At 34.0% G+C, this 22,764-nt stretch overlaps 1 protein-coding gene across 1 annotated transcript; it reads right to left on the bottom strand.

Annotated features, from left to right (window-relative positions):
• Positions 1 to 1,818: 1,818 nt before the first annotated feature.
• On the bottom strand, positions 1,819 to 22,413 carry TDRD15 (tudor domain containing 15). Its single transcript, XM_076000577.1, has 4 exons — positions 22,322 to 22,413; positions 17,137 to 17,219; positions 5,532 to 11,787; positions 1,819 to 2,241 (listed from the first exon to the last, which is right to left on the bottom strand). Exons 3-4 carry the CDS (start codon positions 11,782 to 11,784, stop codon positions 2,183 to 2,185), a joined length of 6,312 nt encoding a protein of 2,103 aa, XP_075856692.1. The 5' UTR covers positions 11,785 to 11,787; positions 17,137 to 17,219; positions 22,322 to 22,413; the 3' UTR covers positions 1,819 to 2,182.
• Positions 22,414 to 22,764: the final 351 nt, after the last annotated feature.

Genomic DNA, 22,764 nt, shown 5'->3' with positions numbered 1-22,764 from the left:
TTACAGATTCATGCCTTAGGTTTAATTCTATGACATATCGTGAATTAATTTTTATGAGTGAGAGGTGCGGATTCTGTTTCAGTCTTCTATACACAGCTATCTAATTTTCCCGGCACCATTTACTGAATAGGGATTCTTTTCCCCAGTGTATGTTTTTGTCTGCTTTGTTAAAGATCAGATGGCAATGTGATGATGGTTTTATGCCCATAGGTCTATGTCTCTGTTTTTCTGACTGTTTTATACCATTTTGGTTACTATAACCTTGTAGTATAGTTTGAAGTCTGAACTAGATTAATAACATGTGGTATATATATACAATGGAATACTAAACAGCCATGAAAAATGTTGAACCAATAACTTTTTTAACAACCTGGATGGAACCAGAGATCATTCTTCTAAGGGAAGTATCACAGGAATGGAAAAACAAATACCACATGTACTCACTATTAAATTGAAACTAATTGATCAATACCCATGTGCACATATGGCAGTAAAACTCAACAGAAACCAAGTGGGTGGGAGCGGGGAAGAGAGGATGGGTAAATTTACACCTAACAGGTACAACACACACTACCTTGGTGATGGGCATACTTATAACTTTAACTTAAACTGCACAAAAGCAAAACATGTAATCAAATCATTTGTACCTCATAATATTCTGAAGTAAATAATTTAAATTCTACAAATGAATTTTCTAGTTTGTATGTTTTTGATTAAGACATGAAGTTAGAAGAATTCTGCAAAACTGAAAGCAAACATGGTCCTTCCTGACTCAATTGGTATCCCCCAAAGTTATTATAGCATAATTTTACTTTGGCATTCGAATTCATTTCCTTGTTTGAATAAACCAGTTATTTATTAACTATGCAATACTTTACAGTAACAAAACAACAAAAGCACTCCAATGATACAACAGCCATAGAAATGTTGTTCTGTTGTATAAAATGGATTACAATGTTGTATAAAATGGATTAAAATGTTGTATAAAATGGATTATTTTTCCAGAGGGAATACTCTTCATAATTGTAGAAAATAATCTTCAAGATACTTCAGGACTTGAAGGGGAGGGAATGACACAAAAGCATTCAGAGTTTAGATTACAAAGAGTAAATGTTAAGTTCTGTTCTAAAATAACCACATACTAGAGATTAACTTGTTCATAAAAAACATACATGAAGTTTCCAAGTATTGAGTACACTTAAACTTTCAGGATACTAAATTTAAACTCACAGAGATGCATAAATAACAACAGCATTTCAGTAAATTATTTCCTAACATCAAAACAAAGACAATATAGACATACAGATATTGATAAACTTAACTGTTCCTAGCTTGCTTAAAGTTTTTCTAAGTTTTCCCAACTATTCTTTAAATCATCATATATACAGTTCTTCAGAATTATTTGTGTTATGCTAACTCTTAAGTACATTTCTATAATTTTACGGTTCTATCTTTGCACCAAAACAATACTGTAAACTTGTTCAATTAATGTTTACTTGGAAAATAAATTTCAATTCAAAAGTAACTACAATGACAAAATATTGATTTCCCCTTCCCCTAGACAGTAGTGTTACTGAATGTCACAAATATATCCTCAACTATAACCAAAAATATAAAACCAAACTACAAATAGGTATTAACTATAAAATAAAATGAAAGAAAAATATCATGAGCTAAAAATAGGGAAGGATGGGATTAAGTCTGACCCCTCTTCTGTATCCTTTTAATACATGTCACTCCTACATGCATCTACTATTTTCCAGGGAAATGGTTATGGAGCATTAATTCCATATATACTAGCCATAGTTGCAATTATAATTTCACAAAGCAACAAGTGAAACAAATGCTATAGTCAGGAAAGACACCTGAAAAATAGAAGGTAATGGTAAAATAATTATCTAATGCCTTTGAAACCACAGACAAAGGAGAAGAGTTCATTAAAATATTTTCAAGATACTTCAGGTTGGTGAACCACATTTACCAAGTAATCTTTCTGAAATCAAAGGATCACGTTCTAGGTCACAGAAAATTTCTACAGCATTCTAACACTGTCTCCTGTGGAAATAATCTGAACAATCCAGATTAGTTTAACATGCTTTAAAACGGGAAGCTGTAGTCCTATGCTTACCACTTTTATTCTAGATATGCAGCATCTAAACCAAGACAGTAATTACTGGGTATCCTATGTATCATCTGTTGTCAAACTGATGTATAAGCCATCGGAGCTTTCATCTCCCTCTACTGAAAAGCAAACAAAAAATAATGAGTATATGCTAATATACTTTTTAAAGCATTTTTGTTCTCACTAGGAGTTACTTGAGACTTATTTTTTAAATTTCTACTATTAGCAGGATTTTCCACTTAATTTCTAAAAGTCGCAATATAAAAGGTAAAAGAAAGAACAAAATTTGGCATAAACAAGTTATACATGTATGTATGATTATATGCAACCAAAAACATCTTTTCTTAGTCATTTAGCAATATATATCCACAATGGAAAAAATATATGTAACCTAATGTGTTCTTTATTTGGAACTATAATAGTCTCATAAATCCTATTTTCAGAATAGAAATTTAGTCATGAATGTAACCATTACACTAAATGTGTATCTCACCCTAAATATTTCGATTTCTTTCTTGCATAACAGCATCTGAAATTGTTTTAACTATTTCACAAAACTACTTCCAAAGCAAATATAGATTTATTAGGATAATTACTAATATTTCTAAGAGCAAGCATATATTATGTACCAGGCACTGCTGAAAATGCTTTACATGTCTTAACTTATTTAATATTCACAACCACCCAATGGGGCAGCTATTATTATTATTTCCATTTTACACATGAAGAAACTGAGGCACAGAGAAACTAAATACCTTACCCAAGGTTTTACAATTAAAAAGGGATGAGGCAAGTATTTCAAACTCAGGGAGTCAGTCCTCAATGCCCATAGTTTTAATTACCATCCAATGCAAGTGATTCATAATCTGTATCACTCATTAGTGTTATATTCTCAAGATTCAGTCTGACATTTCACATGACTGACAGCCATTCCCCTTTGTATGTCTAGCTCTTACATCATATTTAAAATGTCAAAAAAACTTTTCTCTAAAATTTAGTTGCCACCCCAGATTTCTTCCAAAGATGTCTTCTGGTTAAATAAACAACTATAGGAGGGTAGGCACATGTTACCATCAAGGTCTGCTTCATTATCAAAGAGTGATCAGACATTTTTGTACTTTTTTTAAAAAAGGGCTGTTACTTTCTCTAATTCTCATAATGAGCTATACAAGGACTTCCAAGCAAGAGCAAGCATGCAAGCAAACAATGAAAAAAACATGAAAAAAATCATGGAAAAAGACTAGCAATTTTTGTTCTGGAGAAAATAGTCTGCATATAAAAACAATTACTTTGAATATTTAAATACTGATATGTTAAAGTAGCCTGAAACTATGGGGAAAAAAGCCAATTTTCTAAGTATAAAGGGCAGCAACTTCTATAATTAGAACAATACCTGAGGACAAGATAAAATAAATGCATTATATGTCTAGGCCATTTCTAATATACTATTTTTACTATTATATTTACTTTAGGATGAGCTCAGAATCACTATGACTCATTCTTAGTCTGAACTCCAAAAACAAAAGAGATAGAGTCTAAGAGTTTTCAAAGTCCAAAATTATTTTCTACCACAAAATAATCCAGGAAATTATCCACAATACTCTGTAGTGACTCTCAACCTTAACTGTACATTAGCATCACCTGGAGATCTTTAAAATCTCAGTGGTGAGGCCACAGCCCCCAACGAATTAAAAAAAAAAATGTCTTTTAAGAGAGACATTAACATTGTATTGTTAATTCCAATGTAAAACCAAGGTTGAGAAAGAAGCACTGCATTAAAGCCCCTTTTCTACACTTTTTTTTTTTTTAAACAGACAAGACAGTTTCAAATACTAATGTCTTCAACCAAGAGGAACTTACTAGAATCACTTTGCCCTAGACTAAGAACACGTCCAGGTAATAACACAAGAGAAACAAAGGTAGTATGAGCTTGGATACTGAAAGCAATAAAACCAGTTTTTTGTATGGTTTTCTTGTTTTGTTTTAAAGCTATGTTCATAGCAAATATATAAATTTATTCTTAATCCATGAAATCATGATTTTTGTATTTGCCACAAAATTATAATTTCTTCCTTAAATAGGAATTCAATTTTTTTTATGGGGGGGGAGAATATAATTTAGTGTTTGGTTTTCTAACTACTTTTACAATAGCTACTTTCACTTTAACTCACTTAGAGATTCACTATGTGCTAGGAGTGCTAGGAGATAAAAGGAGGGGCCCAAGGTGGGTTCTGAAAGAATCTGGGAAAAAAATAAAGAAGGTAGACATATACATAGGTCAAGGAACAACAAAAGATATTATACAAGGACCAAAATGTATGGTTCGATGGCCAAGAGTTTATAGAAAACTCTTCCTCAAGTAATCTAACTACTTTTTAAAAGGCAGTATAAATAACCAATAAAAGCAGTCAGAGACATCTGAGTTTAACATCAGCCTACTTCACAAATTTGTGGTAATAAACATGAAATAAGGTAATAAACAGAAAACTACTAACACAGTGCCTAGAACTTACTAAGCATTCAAAATATGGCAGCTGCTTCTATCACTACTACAACCACTGCTACCATAATGAAAGATGCAAAAATTAGAAAAGGGGGCCAATTTTATAGCATTAATTCACTATAAAATATCTAAATATGAATTCAAATAAAACAGTAGCTAACATTACATCAATAAAAACAACACACCTCACTCTCTGAAAGATGGTAACCTGTTATGATGTTAGTTATAATACAGGATATAGAATAATATAAATTTTAAAGTCAGAATATTCATTAGAGAACACTCTTTATAGCCTTAAAAAATCCTCAGTAATTAATCCATGCAGAAAATAAATATGTGCATAAGCATAATCAGACACTATAGTAAGATATTAAAATTTTAACATTTTAGAATCAGTTTGATGCCTAAAAGGTTTATGAAAAAAATGAGTCAGTTCATTTTATAAATTTAGCTGATTTAGAAACATCCTAGAGGCACACTTAAAAAAACCTAAAGAGATATGATATTCATATGATATGAAACTATAATAGAAAACTGATCCTTCAAAATGAGCTCCAGAAGCTCACTAATAATAGCAAGATTTATTAACCTGAGAACTACAGACCTTTAGGAGTTTTATGAAACCCTTGAAAATCATTTGTAAAACGTCATTCATGTGAGCATGCATGTGTGGTTAAAATCTACTTTCACTGCATTCTACCATTTAAAGGTAGAGAAAGTAAAGATAGGGAAGCATCATTTTACAATCCAAGTGATCACTCCCAGTTCATCCATTTATTCAGATTTTCTAGTAAGTTTTCTTGCAATATAGTATTTTCAATGTGGATAACTTTAGTACATGGAAAACATTTAAAGAATTAAAAATAGAATTACAGAAAATTATATTTTTTAAAAATAGCTACTTACCTTTAAAGTGTTCTTCTGATTTAATTTTTTCATTAACATGCAACTCTTTTACTGTTATGCTCAAGTCCACTGTGTTATGTTCCTGTATTCCATCAGTTGGTATTTTTTCAGAAACATTTTCAACACAATTGATGTTATTCTTCAAATCATCATTCAGTTCCCAAAATGAAGCTGCTGCACATGTATCAAATGTAATGATACCTTGTAGATTATGTTTTCCACCACCAACTTTCTTTCTCAGTGTTAAATTTCTAGAAGGTAATCTTTTACTGATACGGCTTTTCCTTAAGAGGTTCTTATAGACATTTTTCCTCTTTATAGACTTCTGTATTTTTGGCTTCTGTTTCTCAGTGCATGTACAATTTATATTTTCTTTTTTGTAGCAATTTTGATCTGACAAAGGGCAAATAGGGTTACTCTTTAATTTATATTGGGTTTTAGTAGATCCAGTAGCAGTAACTGCATCAAGATGAGCTGAATTTTTAGAATACACTGCATGACCAGATGCAACTAACATATCCGCCAAATTGTTTTTCTCATGAATGACATCTACTTTCAGTTTTGTTTCAAAATTACATTCCCTAAACAGAAAAACTAAACCTGGTTTACATAGGAAATCTTGAAAAAAGCTTTTGGCTTCTTCACTCCAATGTTTCCCTTTAGCAGGTAAGATACCATGTAAGATACAAGGATAAATCAGCCTTGGCAAATTCAAAAGTTCCTCAGGAACAACTTTGAGATGTATTATATTTGAATAAGGTATATAAAAAGAAAATCCATGGTCAATCAACACGAGAAGTAAAGACTGATCAGAGACTTCAGAAATTTCCACTCTATTCCACTGATCTTCCAATTCATATTTGAACAAACAACTAGACCCAGGAATTATGAGTTCTTGAGGCAATGTTTCTAAGGTTTCCGGAAGATCAGAAAGCAACATAAAGAGATACTTCATTGTGTCAAAGAAATCTTCTAACTGAACACAGAAGTCTGATGGATCAGAAACAGCAGTGGCAATGCCAGAATACTGCCTACCATTTTGGAGTTCTGCCCAAGTGAATGATCTTATTGCACAGGATGACACAGGAGTCTTAGATTCCATGTTGAAAGCAATTCCTGATGATCTAAGTTTGTTTTCTTCAACCAGAACTGCATTCAAATTTAAATATTCTAAAAGTAACAGGTTATTTACCAAAATTTCTACTTCCCAAGCAGAGTCTAAATACTTCAGGAAAAGGATGTTTATTTCCAAATGAGTGAATAAACACACAATGGTCTTAAATGACATGTTCCTAGAATTTTCAAACCAAATCCATTTACAAGGCACAGCTTGTCTTGGAGTATTTCTGATTTCATTACTAAGAACCTTGATATTACATAAAGGCACTATTTCATATCTACCACGATCCACTAAAAAAACAAGCACTTTCTCATCAATATACTTTTCTTCTACTTTTGATCGATACCATTTCAAAGTTTTCTTAGATTTTGCCAGGCATTCTAAACCTTTTTCAATATTTTCCACTGATAAAAGAGAACAGTTTTTTTCTTCTTTGGTAATTAATACCGTTAAATCTGATAATATTTTTTTATTTTTGGATAACTTGACATAAAATTTTCCACTCTGGGAAACATGAAGTATTTCAGCTTTTTCAAGTTGTCCAGGTTTTAACTTTTCAAATGACATTTTCACCAGCTGTTGGTAGGACTGTTGAAGGACCACAGACCCTTCACATTCACTCGATCTTCCTCTCTTTATTTCATTATTATCAGCAGGGCTAACCTTTTGAGAGACAACCTGAGGTATCTGCAATGCTATCTTCTCTGGTTTTGAACACGCTTTCCATTTCAGTAGTTCACTAATGACATATTTTTCATCACAGATTATATTTACTTCCCATTTCTGCTCATGCTTTTTCAAAAATTCACAAGAAACTGTTTTATTACTTACTCTTGAAGCAAAATAATCCACCATTTTGCTGTCCCATATTTCATCAGGCTCATTCAATTTTACCCCACTAAGAAAAGAATGGATTCCTAGCTGAGGAATAGTTAAAAATTCCCTGTTGAGTTCATAAATTTTAGATGTGTTTACTATTGCAGTGTTACCATAGTCAATAAATTCCACTTCAAAAGAATTTTCTGGCAAAATTTTCTTAATAACTGCTCTGTAAATGGCACTGTCACCAGCATATTCTGCAACCACAAGATCTCCAACCAGAGGTTTAACTGATTTTCTCTCTTTCGCTCTATTTCCTCTTCTTTCATTTAGAGCATCTGCAAGTCTGATGATTACATTTTCATTCTCAGCAAGCTGAATATGGAAACTTGCTGGATTACTGATATTAGAAACATACCCTTTAATTTTGGCATTCAAGTAAATTTTGGGTTGAGGAAGGTCTTTGATCTGTGGTCTATTAAGGTTACATGGGTTTTGTGAGGCTGCTTGATTTAACTCTCTGATAAAAGATTGTGATACAATCTTTACTGATCTTTGGCCCACACCACTTTCATCAAGAATATGTGCATATCGAGGGACAATTTTTACACTTTTACATCCATCATTCAAAGACTTCTTCACTTTGTTCTTTGACACAGGTTCAATTTTATAACAAAATGATGGTTTCAAAAGCCTGGCATACAAACTTTTAGGATTCAATAACTGATCAATTTTGCTTTCAGAATATGTTACCAGACTAGTTTTATTTATCATATTATGGTGATAGTCATTTTCTATTTTGCTTTTCAAAGAAGCAGCAAGTCTCTTATTCTCACTTATTTTATGACTCTCTTCTACACAGTGTGCTTGGTCACAATGTTTTCTTTCATAAGCATGAAGCAAGATTTTAATTTTCTGATTTATACTTTGATTTCCATCATACAATTCTACACCAAGCTGGCCATCTGATTCTCTGGACAATATTACTGCCTTTAATGGTTTTCCTATGAAACTGTCTTCAAACCAGTTATTGATTTCTGCTGGAATATCCGTATCTCTAAGATCTGACAAAAAACACTTAATAGCTTGCATTGGTGTAAACAGTAACTCTGGAAACTGATCTGAAATGGCCCTCAACATGTTTTCTTCTACTAATTGCTTATTTCCAAAGTCTACAAAATAGACCAGAAAGTCAGATGATGAATCCGTTGGCATTGCTAAAGCTCTATATGACAGACCATCCTCCATGTACTTAGATATGCACAATCTCATTTTCTTAGAATATTTTGGACAAGTTTTGAGGTTAATAATCTCTGTGATTTTTTTTTCAATCATCTCTAGATCTTTATTATTTTTACCAAGCTGGCAATAAAACTTTTTGGGGCTATACATGTGAGAGATATATACTTCTTCTTCACTTCCAACTTTTATATTAAATGAAGAATAATAGTAACTATAAAGACTAACTGAAGATGGAAGTGGCTTTGATAATGTGCTATACTGAGCAGAGCCACAAGTAATAAGAAATTCTTTCGCACTAGTAAATGAGGATTGTAAATCCACCAAATTACATAAACAGTTAGGATGTATAAGAACTAAGGCACGGATAATACAAGTCAATAACCCTCTAGATGAACAGATAAATTTCCCGAAGTCTCTGGATGCTTCTCCTGTCCAATTGAGGAACTTACAACTAGTGGGTTCAACTAAATAGTTAAGACAACATCTGAAGGCTTGGCCTTCCAAAAAAAGAAAACGTGGGTTAATACCACAAATGTCTTTAATTAAAACTCTTTCTTGGTAACCATAGTCAACAAAGATTGTGTCAACTTCTTTTTTTGATACTTGAGTCAAAACAGCAGCTCTATACCACTTCCCATCTTTGGAATACTTAGCAACACAAGCAACCTGCCCAATCTGATAAGGATCAGAATGAACACTATAATAACTCTGAATTTGTTCCATTAGTAATTTTAGGTCATCTAACTTACATTGGAGCTGGCATGAAAAGTCACCTGGGCCATAGTAATAAGAACATTTAACTTCAAGAACTGTTCCTGGTTTAAACATATATTCTTTATAAGATAATGATGACTCAGTCCCCACAGAGGTGAAAGGATATTTTAAATCTAAGAAATTAACAGCTGGGGACTTTGACAAAGACAAGTTATTTTCCTCTACTTTATCTGAATGGTACTTTTTAGATTTAGGTCCTTCAAGAAGGGCAGATATGACTTTTTTAATATTAACTTTGTTTTTAGATTTTAAATTTAACACTGAATATTCACTCACAGATTTTGGAAAACATTCTGGTTCTACTTCCCAATATTCTGCATATCCAGCTTGTAACATAAGAGAGACAACATCGATATTTTCTGAGGCTTCAGTACTTTGAATATTTACAGTGTATTTGTCATCTTTTTTTCCTATAACTTGAAGCAAAATTGCTTTGTTCAAAACTATTTTTTTAAAATAATCAATAGCAGCCTTCACCCATAAATCTTCAACAGGAAATATATGTGCAAGTGAACAGCACACAGCTAAGGCAGGCAACTCACAAAATTCTGGAAGCAAAATTTTTACATCAAAATATGGTATGGAATCAGTATTTCCATAATCCAAAAAATAAACATTAATCTTATGACCATTCATTTCAGTGATGACAGCTCTGTAGAAACGTCTGTCCTTGCTGTATCTAGCACAACAAAATAATCCAGGTTCAGGTTTTCTTAGAATCATTTCATCATTTTCACACAAATCATAGAATTTGTTTATATTTTTCATTATATCTTGAAATTCATTCTGATGGTCATTAGTGCGTACCCAGAAATTTGACGGATTTAATACATATACTACAAAAGCTACGTAAGCAGCCTCTATCTCCATTTCTACAGTTTTAATAGGAAAACCTACTTTTAAAATGTTCTTATTTAGAGAGTCTACTGATTCTTCACTATTTTTAATAAAACTCTTAACTGCAAAGCTGTTTACATCAGAATCACCCATCTCACTCAAGATATTGGAGAGTTTTGAATCAGACACCGGACAAAGTACTTGTGTGCCTACAGTCTTCAGCAGACACTTGGAATTAATTGTAGACTCTTGAGTTTGTAATGTCACATAATATAAATGTTCATCCTTATTGAACCAATCAATGTGTGCATATACTATCTGTCCTAACAAGGCTTGTTTAAATACACCCAGCTGATATTTTCTTGCATCTTTATCTGGACTGTGCAAATATGTAAGAGAACATGGAAACGAAAATAATGGTACTAAGATAAAATCTTGTTTAAGTTTCTTTACATAAATTGAGGGTATAGCCTCACTACTGCCATAATCCATAAACCAAATTTTTACTTGATTATTGGGCAAGAGCTGCTGAAGAATTCCTCTATGCCACTGTCCATTTATCCTTTTGGCAACACAAAGCAGTCCAAAATTATCACATGTGGGACTAGTTTCTTGACTAATAGTATCATAATGCAAAGTCATACACATTGTCAAGTTCTCTAGCTCTGGAATCCATTTAATTAACTGACAATAAAATTTACTTGGGCTCAGTGCAGATGATACCTTTACACTTTCAGTACTTCCTACTGACAAAGATGGCTGCAAATTATCCAGAACATGTTGAATATCAAGTGAAGTATCATTATTACTTAACGACAATTCAGGTCTTTTATGTTGTAATAAATCTGGCATTTGTTGAGGGAATTCTTTTAACATTTCCACAATAAGACGAAATGAATCTCCATCAATAAGTCTTCCTAATTGTAATTCAAGAGCCTGGGATATAATTTTTGGCACTTCAAGAAGAATCAGTTGTAGGGGCAAAATAGCTTGCACATAACCTTTCACATGTATTCCTACTAATGATTTAAAGTAATTTAAAGCCTTAGGAGTCCATTTTTCCCCAATTGGTAGTATGTTGGCAAAAATACCAAATATTACCCGTGGTGGTAGTTCAAATAAATTGCTGTATGCTGAAGCAACCTGTGTACTATCAACCCTTAGTTCTTCTCCACGATCTATAAGAAGCACTGTATAAAGTTCATTTTTCTTTTCCACAACTCTTCCTCTCTGCCATTCTCCAGATACTTTTTCTTCAACCAAACAAAATTCATCAATGTCCACATTATTTTTCATTTTTGGAATATGTTGTATTTCCCTCTGCAATATGTGGTAGTCAAACTCACATTCATTATTATTTCTGCCTTGAAATTTCACCAGGACATCCTTGGGAAGACATTCAATATGTGATACTGTCAAATCCACATCTAAAAATGTCGGTAAGAGAGATGCAGAATCCATTTTCTAAAAAGGAAATAAGTACTAATTAGCTTCCACACAGACAGCTGTCAAAATTAAATGCAATTAGCCTTACATTAATTTGGTATGTAAACATACACCTAAAAATAATTCTATGCCTCTACTTTTATCAAATTCAACATGTTTTTTAAACATTATATACACTAAACATGATGTTTCTGAGATAAATAAAATCTAACTGGTCACTGCTTTCTATACTTTTAAAAATTTCCATTGAAATAACTAAGAAATAATGGGGTTCAAAATGGCTGACTAGATGCAGCTGGGGAATGTATATTCCTCCGAAAGGAACCAAAATATTGAGTAGATATCCACACTTCAATGAGATTGTTTGGAAAACAACACTGAAATATAAATATAGAGAGGTGACAGGAGACACTGTGGGTGAAGTAAGGGGAAGTTCATAGTGTTAAATGCCTGCATCAAAAAAGATAGAAAGATCACAAATTAGCCTGAGCTCGCACCTCAAGGAACTAGAAAAACAATAAACTAAACCCAAAACTAGAAGAAAAACACAAAGATCAGAGCAGAACTAAACAGAGACAAAAAAAAAAAACCAAAGGATTAATGAAAAGTTAAAAGAATAGTTAGCTAGATAAACGAAGCAGCAATAAAATTCTAATAAGCAGAAACAAAAGAGGAGGCATTACCACTGACACCACAGAAATACAAAAGATTGTCTGAGACTACTGTGAACACCTCTATACTCACAAACTAGAAAACCTAGAGGAAAGAGATAAATTCCTGGAAACATACAACCCTCCAAGTTTGAATCAAGAAGAAACAGAAATCCTGAACAAACGAATTATGAGCAGTAACGCTGAACAACAAAAATACTCCTCCCACCCCCCCCAAAAAAAAGCCAAGGACCACATGAATTTACAGCCTAATTCTACCAGATGTACAAATCAGAACTGGTACCAATCCTACTGAAACTGTTTCAAAGGATCAAGGAGGAGGGAATCCTCCCTAACTTATTCTACAAAGCCAATATCACCTTCATACCAAAGCCAGGAAAGGAGACAACAAAAAATGAAAACTACAGACCAATATCCCTGATGAACATAGATGCAAAAATCCTCACGAAAATATTAGCAAACTGAATCCAAAAGCACATCAAAAAGATAATACACCACGATCAAATGAGTTTATTCCAGGGATGCAAGGATGGTTCAACATACACATTATCAATAAATGTGATTCACCACATAAACAGAATTAAAAGCAAAAACCATCAAAAACCATATGATCGTTTCATAGATGCAGAAGAAGTATCTGCATAATGATATTCATCATCCCTTCATAATAAAAATCTTCAACGAACTAGGCATAGAAAGAACATACCTAAAAATAATAAAAGCCATATATGACATACTCACAGCCAACTTTTCCCCATCACACTGAATGGGGAAAGTTGAAACTAAAAAGTTGAAAGCATTCCCCCTAAGAACTGGAACAAGACAAAGATGCCCACTTTCCCTACTCCTATTCAACATAGTACTAGACGTCCTAGCCAGAGCAATTAAGCAAGAGAAAGAAAAAGGGCATCCAATTGGAAAAGAGGAAGTCAAATTATCTCTGTTTGCTGATGATATGATCTTATACCTAGAAAACCTAAAGACTCTTCCAAAAGACTCATAGATTTGATGAATGAGTCTCCGGATACAAAAATCAATGTACAAAAAAACAGTAGCATTTCTATACACCAATAACTACCAAGCTGAGAACCAAATCAAGAACTCAATCCCATTTACAACATTGGCAAATAAAAAGAAAAGAAAATACCTAGGAGTGTACTTAACAAAGGAGAAAGATCTCTACAACTACAAAACAATGATGAAAGAAATTGTAGATGACACAAACAAATGGAAAAACCACCCAGGCTCATGTATTACAAAAATCAAAATATGTTAAAATGACCATACTGTCCAAATCAATCTACAGATTCAATGCAATTTCTATCAAAATACAAATGTCATTTTTCACAGAAGAAAAAGTCCTAAAATTCATATGAAACCAAAAAAGAATCCAAACAGTCAAAGCCATCCTAAGAAAAAAGAACAAATCTAGAAGTATATTACTGGACCTCAAATTATACTGCAAGGCTACAGTAACCAAAACAGCATGGTACTAGTATAAAAATAGATACAGAAATCAGTGAAACAGAATAGAGAACCCAGAAACAAAGTTATATACCTACAACCAACTGATCTTCAACAAAAAAGACAAAAACAAACAAACAAAAAAAAAAAGACACCCTATTCAATAAATGGTAGTGGGAAAATTGGATAGTCATATGCAGAAGAATGAAACTGGATCCCTATCTCTCACCATACACAAAAATTCACTCAAGATGGATTAAAGACTTAAATGTAAGACCTAAAATTATAAAATCTCTAGAAGAAAACCTAAGGAATACTCATCTGGACACTGACTTAGGTGAAGAATTTATGAACAAGACTCCAATAGCAAATACAACAAAAACAAAACTATACAAACAAGACTTTAAAATAAAAATCTTCTGTACAGCAAAAGAAATAATCAGAATAAACAGACAACCTACAGAATGGGAGAAAATATTTGCAAACTATGCATCTGGCAAAAGACTAATATCCAGAATCTATAAGGAACTCAAACAATTCAACAAGAAAAAATAAATTTAAAACCCCATTAAAAAGTGGACAAAGGACATGAACAGACATTTCTCAAAAGAAGACATACAAATGGCCAAGAAACACATGAAAAATGCTCAGCATCACTCATCATCAGAAAAATGCAAATTGAAACCATGAGATACCATCTTACTCCAGTCAGAATGGCCATTATTAAGAGTCAAAAAAACAAAAGATGTTGGCAAGAATATGGAGAAAAGGGAATGCTTATACACTGTTGGTAGGAATGTAAATTAAAACTACCATTTGATCCAGCAATCTCACTACTGGGTATCTACCCAAAGGAAAAGAAATCATTATATCAAAAAAATACCTGCACTCCTATGTTTACTGCAGAGCTCTTTACAGTAGCAAAGACATGGAATCAACCTTAAGTGTCCATTGACCAATGACTGGATAAAGAAAATGTGATATATCACATTTATACACATACATACATACACACACACACACACACACACACACCCTAGGGAATACTACGTAGCCACTGAAAAGAATGAAATCACATCTTCTGTAACAACTTGGATAGAACTGGAGGCCATTATCTTAAGTAAAATAAATCAGACACAAGAAGACAAACACCACATGTTCTCATAAGTGGAAGCTAAGCAATGAGTTCACGTGGACATAGTGAGTGGAATAATAGACACTGGAGACTTGGGTGGGAATGTGGGGAGCCATGGATGTGGAATGAGCAATTATTTAATGGGTACTACATACACTAACTGGGTGATAGTCACACAAAAAGTATAAATGTTGAAAGAGATAAAATAACAGAAATCCTTTCTAGAATTTAAGACCCAGTCCACAAACTCAAACAGGACACTGGAAATCTAGCAAAAGGGATAAAATTTAGATACATCTAGGTCCTTCCTATGTTTTTGTGGGGTTTTTTGGTGTAATTAATTTGATGTGTTAATCAGTGTGGTCTGATCTATAGAGATTCTGGGCTATGCTTGTTGGATCCTGGAGTCTATAAAATTTTAATATCAATAGGCAATACAACAACTATAGAACCAACCCAATCCAGTTGAACTTTGTGTAACAAAATAGTGAGTTGTTTTTCAGTTGCCATAGACCCACAGGTTGCAAGTTACATGACCTGAGCATGCCCAGATGAACTGAACACACAACCACCGGCAGAACCTAAGTGCCCCAGATCAAGGAATTAAGAAGTGGACTGACATGACATGATTCAAGATCCAATAAGATCAAGCACTGACATCACCCCATGCATAATCCAGTCAGATTACACCTCCCAACATTATTACCTCATTGCAAAATCCAATCAGATTATGCTTCATTACCACCTATAAAACCTACCCCAGCACCCAGCTTGGGGAGACAGATTTGAATGTTGCCTCTTGTCTCTTTGCCAGTCAACTTGCAATAAATAAAAAGCTTTTCTTTTCTCAAACGCCAGTGCCAATGTACATCGGGAAGCAAGCCCATTGATGGCTCAGTAACAATACTAAAGACTTTCATTAGAATAAACCACAAGCCTTCAAGATCCAAAACGCCTTCATAAGTTTTTGTTAGTTAAAGTCACGAGAGTTGACCCAATTCTCATACTTTACTCAGTTTATAGCCATATAATTCCTTAAGTGAAGAGAAGACAGATACTCTTAAGAATGGATCCTACATATTGGATTATAACAAGAACTTTCTGGCGTTCCTCTAAAGGCTCACCATGTGACCATTTATGTGAGTAAATGGGAAAGGAAAATACATATATCTTTCAGAAAACATGCTAACCCCCCCATGCCTTTTTTTTATAGGTATAAAATGATGTACCCAGCAGTCCTCTTTCATTAACTGGAAGTGATATATACAATACGTATAAGCCAAAACAAAGCACAAAGGCACGAGATTATGAACAGATTACTCAAACTATCAGAAATCTACTTCTCCACACTACTATCCCTCCCTCAAACAATACAAATGGCATCATGGGGGTTTCACATCAGAGAGGGTAAAAAAAAAAATCTAAGCCTGGTTTATACATGATTCTCATTTAATGCCACTAACATCCAGAAATTGCTGAGATTGCAGATTGCTAAGGCATTACACCCCAACATAGGGGAGCCCCGACTGAGAAATGAAAGGAAATATTCATAGTAGACAGACCTACCATAACACTTACCTTGCCTAAAGAAGAAATTTCTTGAGTTAATAATCCATACCTATTCATGTGTAATGGCTAATGTTTCTGGAAGACTATTAGAAATTCTGAAAGAGCAAGCAAGACTAGAGGATTTATTACAAAGAAGTCTGAAGAAGTAGTATGTGGATGAGCCTCTAAGATAAAAAGAAAATTTAGGTCCCCTGTAATACACACCAAAAGGCCCCATCAACAGAAACAATTCTTAATCAGGTAGACAGAATAACCTATTTTAGATGTCAATCAGCCTCCCTTACCTGCCTCTCCAATGTTTACTCAATAAGATCATGAAGAAAGCCACAGCATCATGGATTGTACATCTGAAGACCAGACTATGATAATTCATAGAAAATTCAGGAATATATAATACATGGAATTTAAAACCAATTATTTTATACAATGAACTATATTATTTTAAAGACATAAATTAGAGTGTTCTAAATTCAACCCTACTCAATATTGTATTCCTTAGAATATGACTATATCAGAGAAAATACTTACTCTGTGTACACAGGATTTAGATATCAGGACTCAAATTAACTGCAAAATTTAGGAAACTTCTTCCTTAGAATCAGATTCTAAATCTGTAAAATGAGAGGTTGAATTAAATTAAGGGTCTTTCAAGCCTTTTTTTTTGCAACAGAAATCCTTCTGAAGCTAATATAAGATGCGAAAAGTAAACAGAAAATATGTGGATCCACTTGTGTTCTAATAATTTCATAAGTTTATAAAATTTAATTATAAAGTCAGAAAATGAAAACATTCATTCCAATAAACATGCCTTATTATTTGTTTCGTAGGACAGTACTGGGAAAATCAGGCTCATTTATATGTAACAATACACATGCCTCCACAATCATATGTGATCCAGCACAGATTCAAATAAAAATATAGGAGAACCACACTTTAAATAATCAAAGAGTTAATCTTATGGCACTAATCAGTGCTCACCTCTGCTTTTAAATTTAGTATACAATATTTGAATGTTCTTTTTAAAATATGGTTTTTTAAACTGTATTTGTTCAAATTAAATTCAAATCCAAAGTTAATAAACTACTAAATTAAGTTTAAATAAATTCACAGCACCACAGTCCCTCTAGGGAATCCGCAAACAGTATTAAAATTGATACAGAAAATCCTTCCTATACTAAAATTCTCCAATTCCATAGAATACATATTATGGATGAAATCATGCATTGAAGTTTATCTTCTATGAATTAACATCTAATATGTCTAGAACAGTGAAGTCCATCAGAAATCTTAATATAATTCTGAGATCAAGGTTTCAGAACAGTTGGTTCTTTCTGAAAGCTCTGAGAGAGAATCTGGTCCATGCTTCTCTCCTAGCTTCTGGTGATGGTCAGCAATCCTTATTCATTTGCTTGCAGCTGTGTCACTCCAACCTCTGCCATCATATGATATTCTACCTGTGTGTCTGTGTTCTCATTTTCCTCTTCCTATAAGAACACCAATCAGGTTGGAATAGAGCTCATCCAAACCACCTCATCTTAAATTGACTACATCCACAGAGATCCTATTTCCAAATAAGATCACATTCACAGGTACCAGAGTTAGGACTTCAACATATCTTTTTAAGGGACACATTTCAATCCAAAACATTCTCCTAAAGAAACAAATGTACAAAGATGTTCCTTGCATTACTGTTTATAAAAGCAAGTACCTGGAAACTAACTGTCCCTAGGTAAAGTAATTTCATATAGTGATACCATAAAATAATGAAAATGAATAAACCAAAGTTATATGTGTAACTTCATATCTCAAAAATGTAACATGAATAAGAGTTGCAAAATTATACGTAACTGCACTGACATACCAATTAATTACATAAAAGTTGAAATAAAAATGTAAAAGCAAGCATGAAAATGGTACATATTCAGTTCAGAGAGCTAAAGCAAACATGGCTTTATGGATATGGTTTATGGTTATAACAATATGGATTATGGATATAACATATCCATATTGTTATATCCATAAACAATATGTTTATGGATATAACAATATCCATAAACACTGTGTGTTGCGTTCATGCATTTATGTTACATTATTTTGCGTACTTTTCTATGTATTTGTAAAAATTCAAAATTTCAAAAAAAGAAAACAGTTTTCTCATGGGTTATTTTGAATGGCAGTAATTTTCTCCTTTTCATTTTTCTATGTCCCATTTTTCTATAGATGACTAAACATCTTTTCTGACAGTATTTAGAAAATAAACTGAAACAAAACTCTTTTCAAAAGTGCCATGAAGGTACAAGGAAATTCAAAAACATACTTTAAACACTTTAGGATCAAGTGGACAAACAAGACAGAAACCCAAAAGCTGTATAAGGAATGATGAATAGAATTTGAGACATATATATGTTAAAATTCCTGTATAGAAAAGACTATCACATGAATAAATGACAGATATTTTATAAAAGTTATAACATGTAAAACAGATTAAAAGTATCTGTAACATAAAAATATGCTGCACATCACTAATGTGGGGAAAACAAAAGTAATAATAATTCTTCTTTCACCCACTGGGTTTGTAAAAACCATAAATGAATGATTATGTTCAGAACAAGTGACGATCTGGAGAATGAATGTTCCCAGGTTCCAGGTAAGAGAATAAATCGTTACATTTTTGTCATGTAAATGTACAGCACCTATTAAATCTTAAAATCCTCACATATTTTGATATAGTAATCCCACTTTTGGTAATCTATCCTTATTAATATAAGGATGCATGCTAGAAGTTGTTTATTGCAGCACTGTTTATAAAAGAAAAATCAAAAAAAACATTGCTGAGAGAAATCAAAGATGACCTAAATGAACATTAAGGTATTAATTCTCCCCAAATTCCTCTATAGAATTGACACAGTCCCAATCAGAATTCTGGAATTTTTGTTGGTAAAAATTGAAATGTTGATTCTAAATTTTTTATGGAAATGCAAAGGAATAGAATATTTATCTAAATAAATAAAACTTCTGAAAAAGAACAAAGTTTGAGGAGTTAGTACTACCTGATTTTAAGACTAATTATAAAGCTACAGTACTCATGACACTGTGGTATTGGCATGGAAATATATAATTCACCAAATAGCTGAGAGAATCCAGAATAAGATCCACAGACATAAGATCAGTAAAAGATGAAATGGTTTTTAAACAAGGAGCCAAGCAATTCAACAAATGATGCCATACCAGTTGGACAGCAATATGTTCAAAAAAAAAAAAACATCTGACCTCATATCATCAAATTCTAAATGGACCATAAACCCTACATATAAGAGCTAAATATATGAAATTTCTAGGGGAAAAAATAGGAGAAAATCTTAATTACCTGGATTTGGCAAAGATTTTTTAAACAGTACATAAAATATCTAAAGTAACAACAAGGGGAAATCAATACATCAGACCTCATCAAAATCAAAAATTTTTGCTCTTCACAGACACTTTTTAAAAAATTAAAAGGCAAGCAACAGTTGGCGAGAAAATATTTGCAAAACACAGCTAACCTACCACCTGTCTCTAAAAACATACAAAGTACTTGTACAATTCAATAAGAAAACCACCCAATTTAAAAATGGGCAAAAGACCTAGCAGTTACTTCATCAAAGAACATATACAGATGGAAAATTAGCACTTGAAAAAGATGCTTGACATCACTGTCACTAGAGAAACACAAATTAAATCACTATGACAACACTTCACACCCACTAGAATGGCTGAAATAAAAGGGTAACCATGCCAAGCACTTGTGAGGGTATGGAGTATCTGGAAATGTCATAGACTGCAGATGCAACCATAAAATGGTACAACTATTTTGGAAAATAGTTCAGTAGTTTCGTAAAAAGTTAAATGTATTCCTTCCACATGGCGAGCCAATCCACCTCTAGGTATTTACCTAAGAGAAATGAAAGTATAACATATGTCCATCCAAAAACAAAGTTGCTGTGAGATGGTTCATAGCAACTTTATTTGTAAGAGCCAAAAACTGGAATCAACCCAAATGTTCTTCAACACAATAAACACTGGAACCATACATGGTTGTGTAAAAGAAAATGGATAGTATGTCTCTTTGGAACTTCTAAAAGTTATTAGGCCCTGAAGAAGGCTAACTTTGAAAACACTCGGTCAGGGAGCTTAACCACTTAATTACTGACCTTTGGTTATAGATTAAACTTCCTTCCTTATTTCCAGCTCAGACCAGATGACTCTGAGATAGAAGATCCCTTGACTACTACATCCTTTATGGGTAACACCAAATATAACTTTTAAGAAAAAGAAGAAACACTGCCTATAACTAATCAAATTGCTGTAACGATTCACTAGCCCTCTATGGAAAAATGATGCAATCTTCCCCAGATCTTGCATATGTAAGTGACCCTCTGCCCTCCCCACTTCAGAGCACCAACCCCAGCCTTTTAGAGTCTGGGTCCTCCTGCATGACCATCCTCAAACTATGCACTTGAATAAACTCAATATTTAATCATATTGCCTGAATCTTGTTATTAAGGTTGTCAGTGTTATAGCATAAAATGGAAACTCTTAATAAAAAGGAATGAAACACTGATACACATCACAGATGACTCTCAAAATAATTATGCTGAGTGAAAGCAAAGCAAGAATACAAATTGTATGATCCCATTTATATAAAATCCTAGAAAATGCAAACGAATCTATAGTGACGTAAAGATCAGTAACTGCTTGAGAGAAGGGAAGTGTGGGATGAGGTGTGACGAAAGGAAACTTCGAGGGGGGGGGTGATGGATATGTTTATTATCTTTATTATAGTGGTTTCACAGGTGTATACATGTGTCATGTCATCAAATTGTACACTACAAATGTGTAGTTTGTCATACCTTTACTGTTTTCAGTAAAGTTGCAAAACACACACATACACAGATGCACATAACCTGAATGTTCTTTAATGGTGAAACAGAATAAATCATAGGGCATCTATTTTATTCTTTGTAATTACTAATAAAAAAATAAGTTAAATCTACTTTTATTGACTCTGATAATTAGGATCTGTTAAACAGGGGAGGAAGGTTGTCAAGATAATGCACACAGAATAGGAAAATGATATCTTACTTATATGTGAACATGTGTTTGTATGGACATAGAGGAAGACGTGATGGGTGCAAACATAAATTAGGAGACACAATTGGAAAAACAGATGAAGATTACCCTATTTTTCCTAACACGCTGCAAAGAGACTGGATTTCTTTTTAAATTCTAGAGGAAAACATTTCTTTTGAATTTGTCTTAAAGCGTTACAACAATTAAAGGACTCGTGAAAAATAAATTTCCCCAAAATAGCAACTCCATACCTTGACTCTCTGTATGTCCTTTGAGCTCTATCAGGGGGAAAAACAACAATATTAGGACCAGTCATCCTTTACCGGATATACTGGGGGGTCCCCTCCCTGATGTCTGCATTTACCCGGGCAGGGCAGCTGCCCCTGGGCAGGCAGGCTAAGCTGCCCCACGGCGAGCCTGAGCCCCCAGCCATGGTTAAAGGCAGGAGGGAGGTGGAGGCGGAGCAGATCCCATCATGGACCACAGAGCGCAGGCCGCCTCCTGAAGCCACAGCCACTGAGAGTCAAAGGAGAAAAGATGGAAAAGGTGAGAGGGGAGAGGGTAGAGGCATCAAAGAACCAACAGGCCTAGAGTGTGGACTTACCAAGAGCCTCCTGCACCAGTCGCGCCGTTTTATCCCCAGACACCGCCGAGGCCCAAGATGGCGCAAGCTTGCAGCCAGCTGCCGCCCCTTGTAGTCCCACAGGGTGCCCGAGGCGCATGCGCAGAGCGCGGACGCAGCGTGTGGAGCGGAAGGCCCGCAGCTGCGCTGGGCGCGCTTTCCAGCTCTGATCCCGCCTCTTCCACCTGTGGGGCCGTCAGGTGGGCAGCCTAGCAAACTTGTCTCCAGGGACAGGCCACAGGCTGGGTGGGAGACTCTGGGATAAGGCAGTGTAGACACATTAGGGTGAGGTCACCCACTTGTCTGGTTGTGCAAGGGTTGGAGAGCATGCAGGTACACCCACCTGTGGCAACCCAGGATAGAAACCCAGGAGGCCCCAATGAAGTCACAGATCAATAGAAGGTATGGCTGTTCTCTGAGCACCG

The sequence above is a fragment of the Microcebus murinus genome, chromosome 3, assembly GCF_040939455.1.
Source record: "Microcebus murinus isolate Inina chromosome 3, M.murinus_Inina_mat1.0, whole genome shotgun sequence".
Classification (NCBI taxonomy): domain Eukaryota; kingdom Metazoa; phylum Chordata; class Mammalia; order Primates; family Cheirogaleidae; genus Microcebus; species Microcebus murinus.
The sequence above is the reverse complement of the archived record's forward strand: the minus strand, read 5'-3'. Positions and strand labels throughout refer to the sequence as shown.

What these genes read in the sequence shown, in the direction of transcription:
- TDRD15 (XM_076000577.1), bottom strand. Translation starts at nt 11,784, where the DNA reads ATGGATTCTGCATCTCTCTTACCGACATTTTTAGATGTGGATTTGACA. An exon ending in ATCAGAAGAACACTTTAAAG is followed by an intron (nt 2,242 to 5,531) that starts GTAAGTAGCTAT and finishes TTTGCTTTTCAG; the next exon opens with TAGAGGGAGATGAAAGCTCC.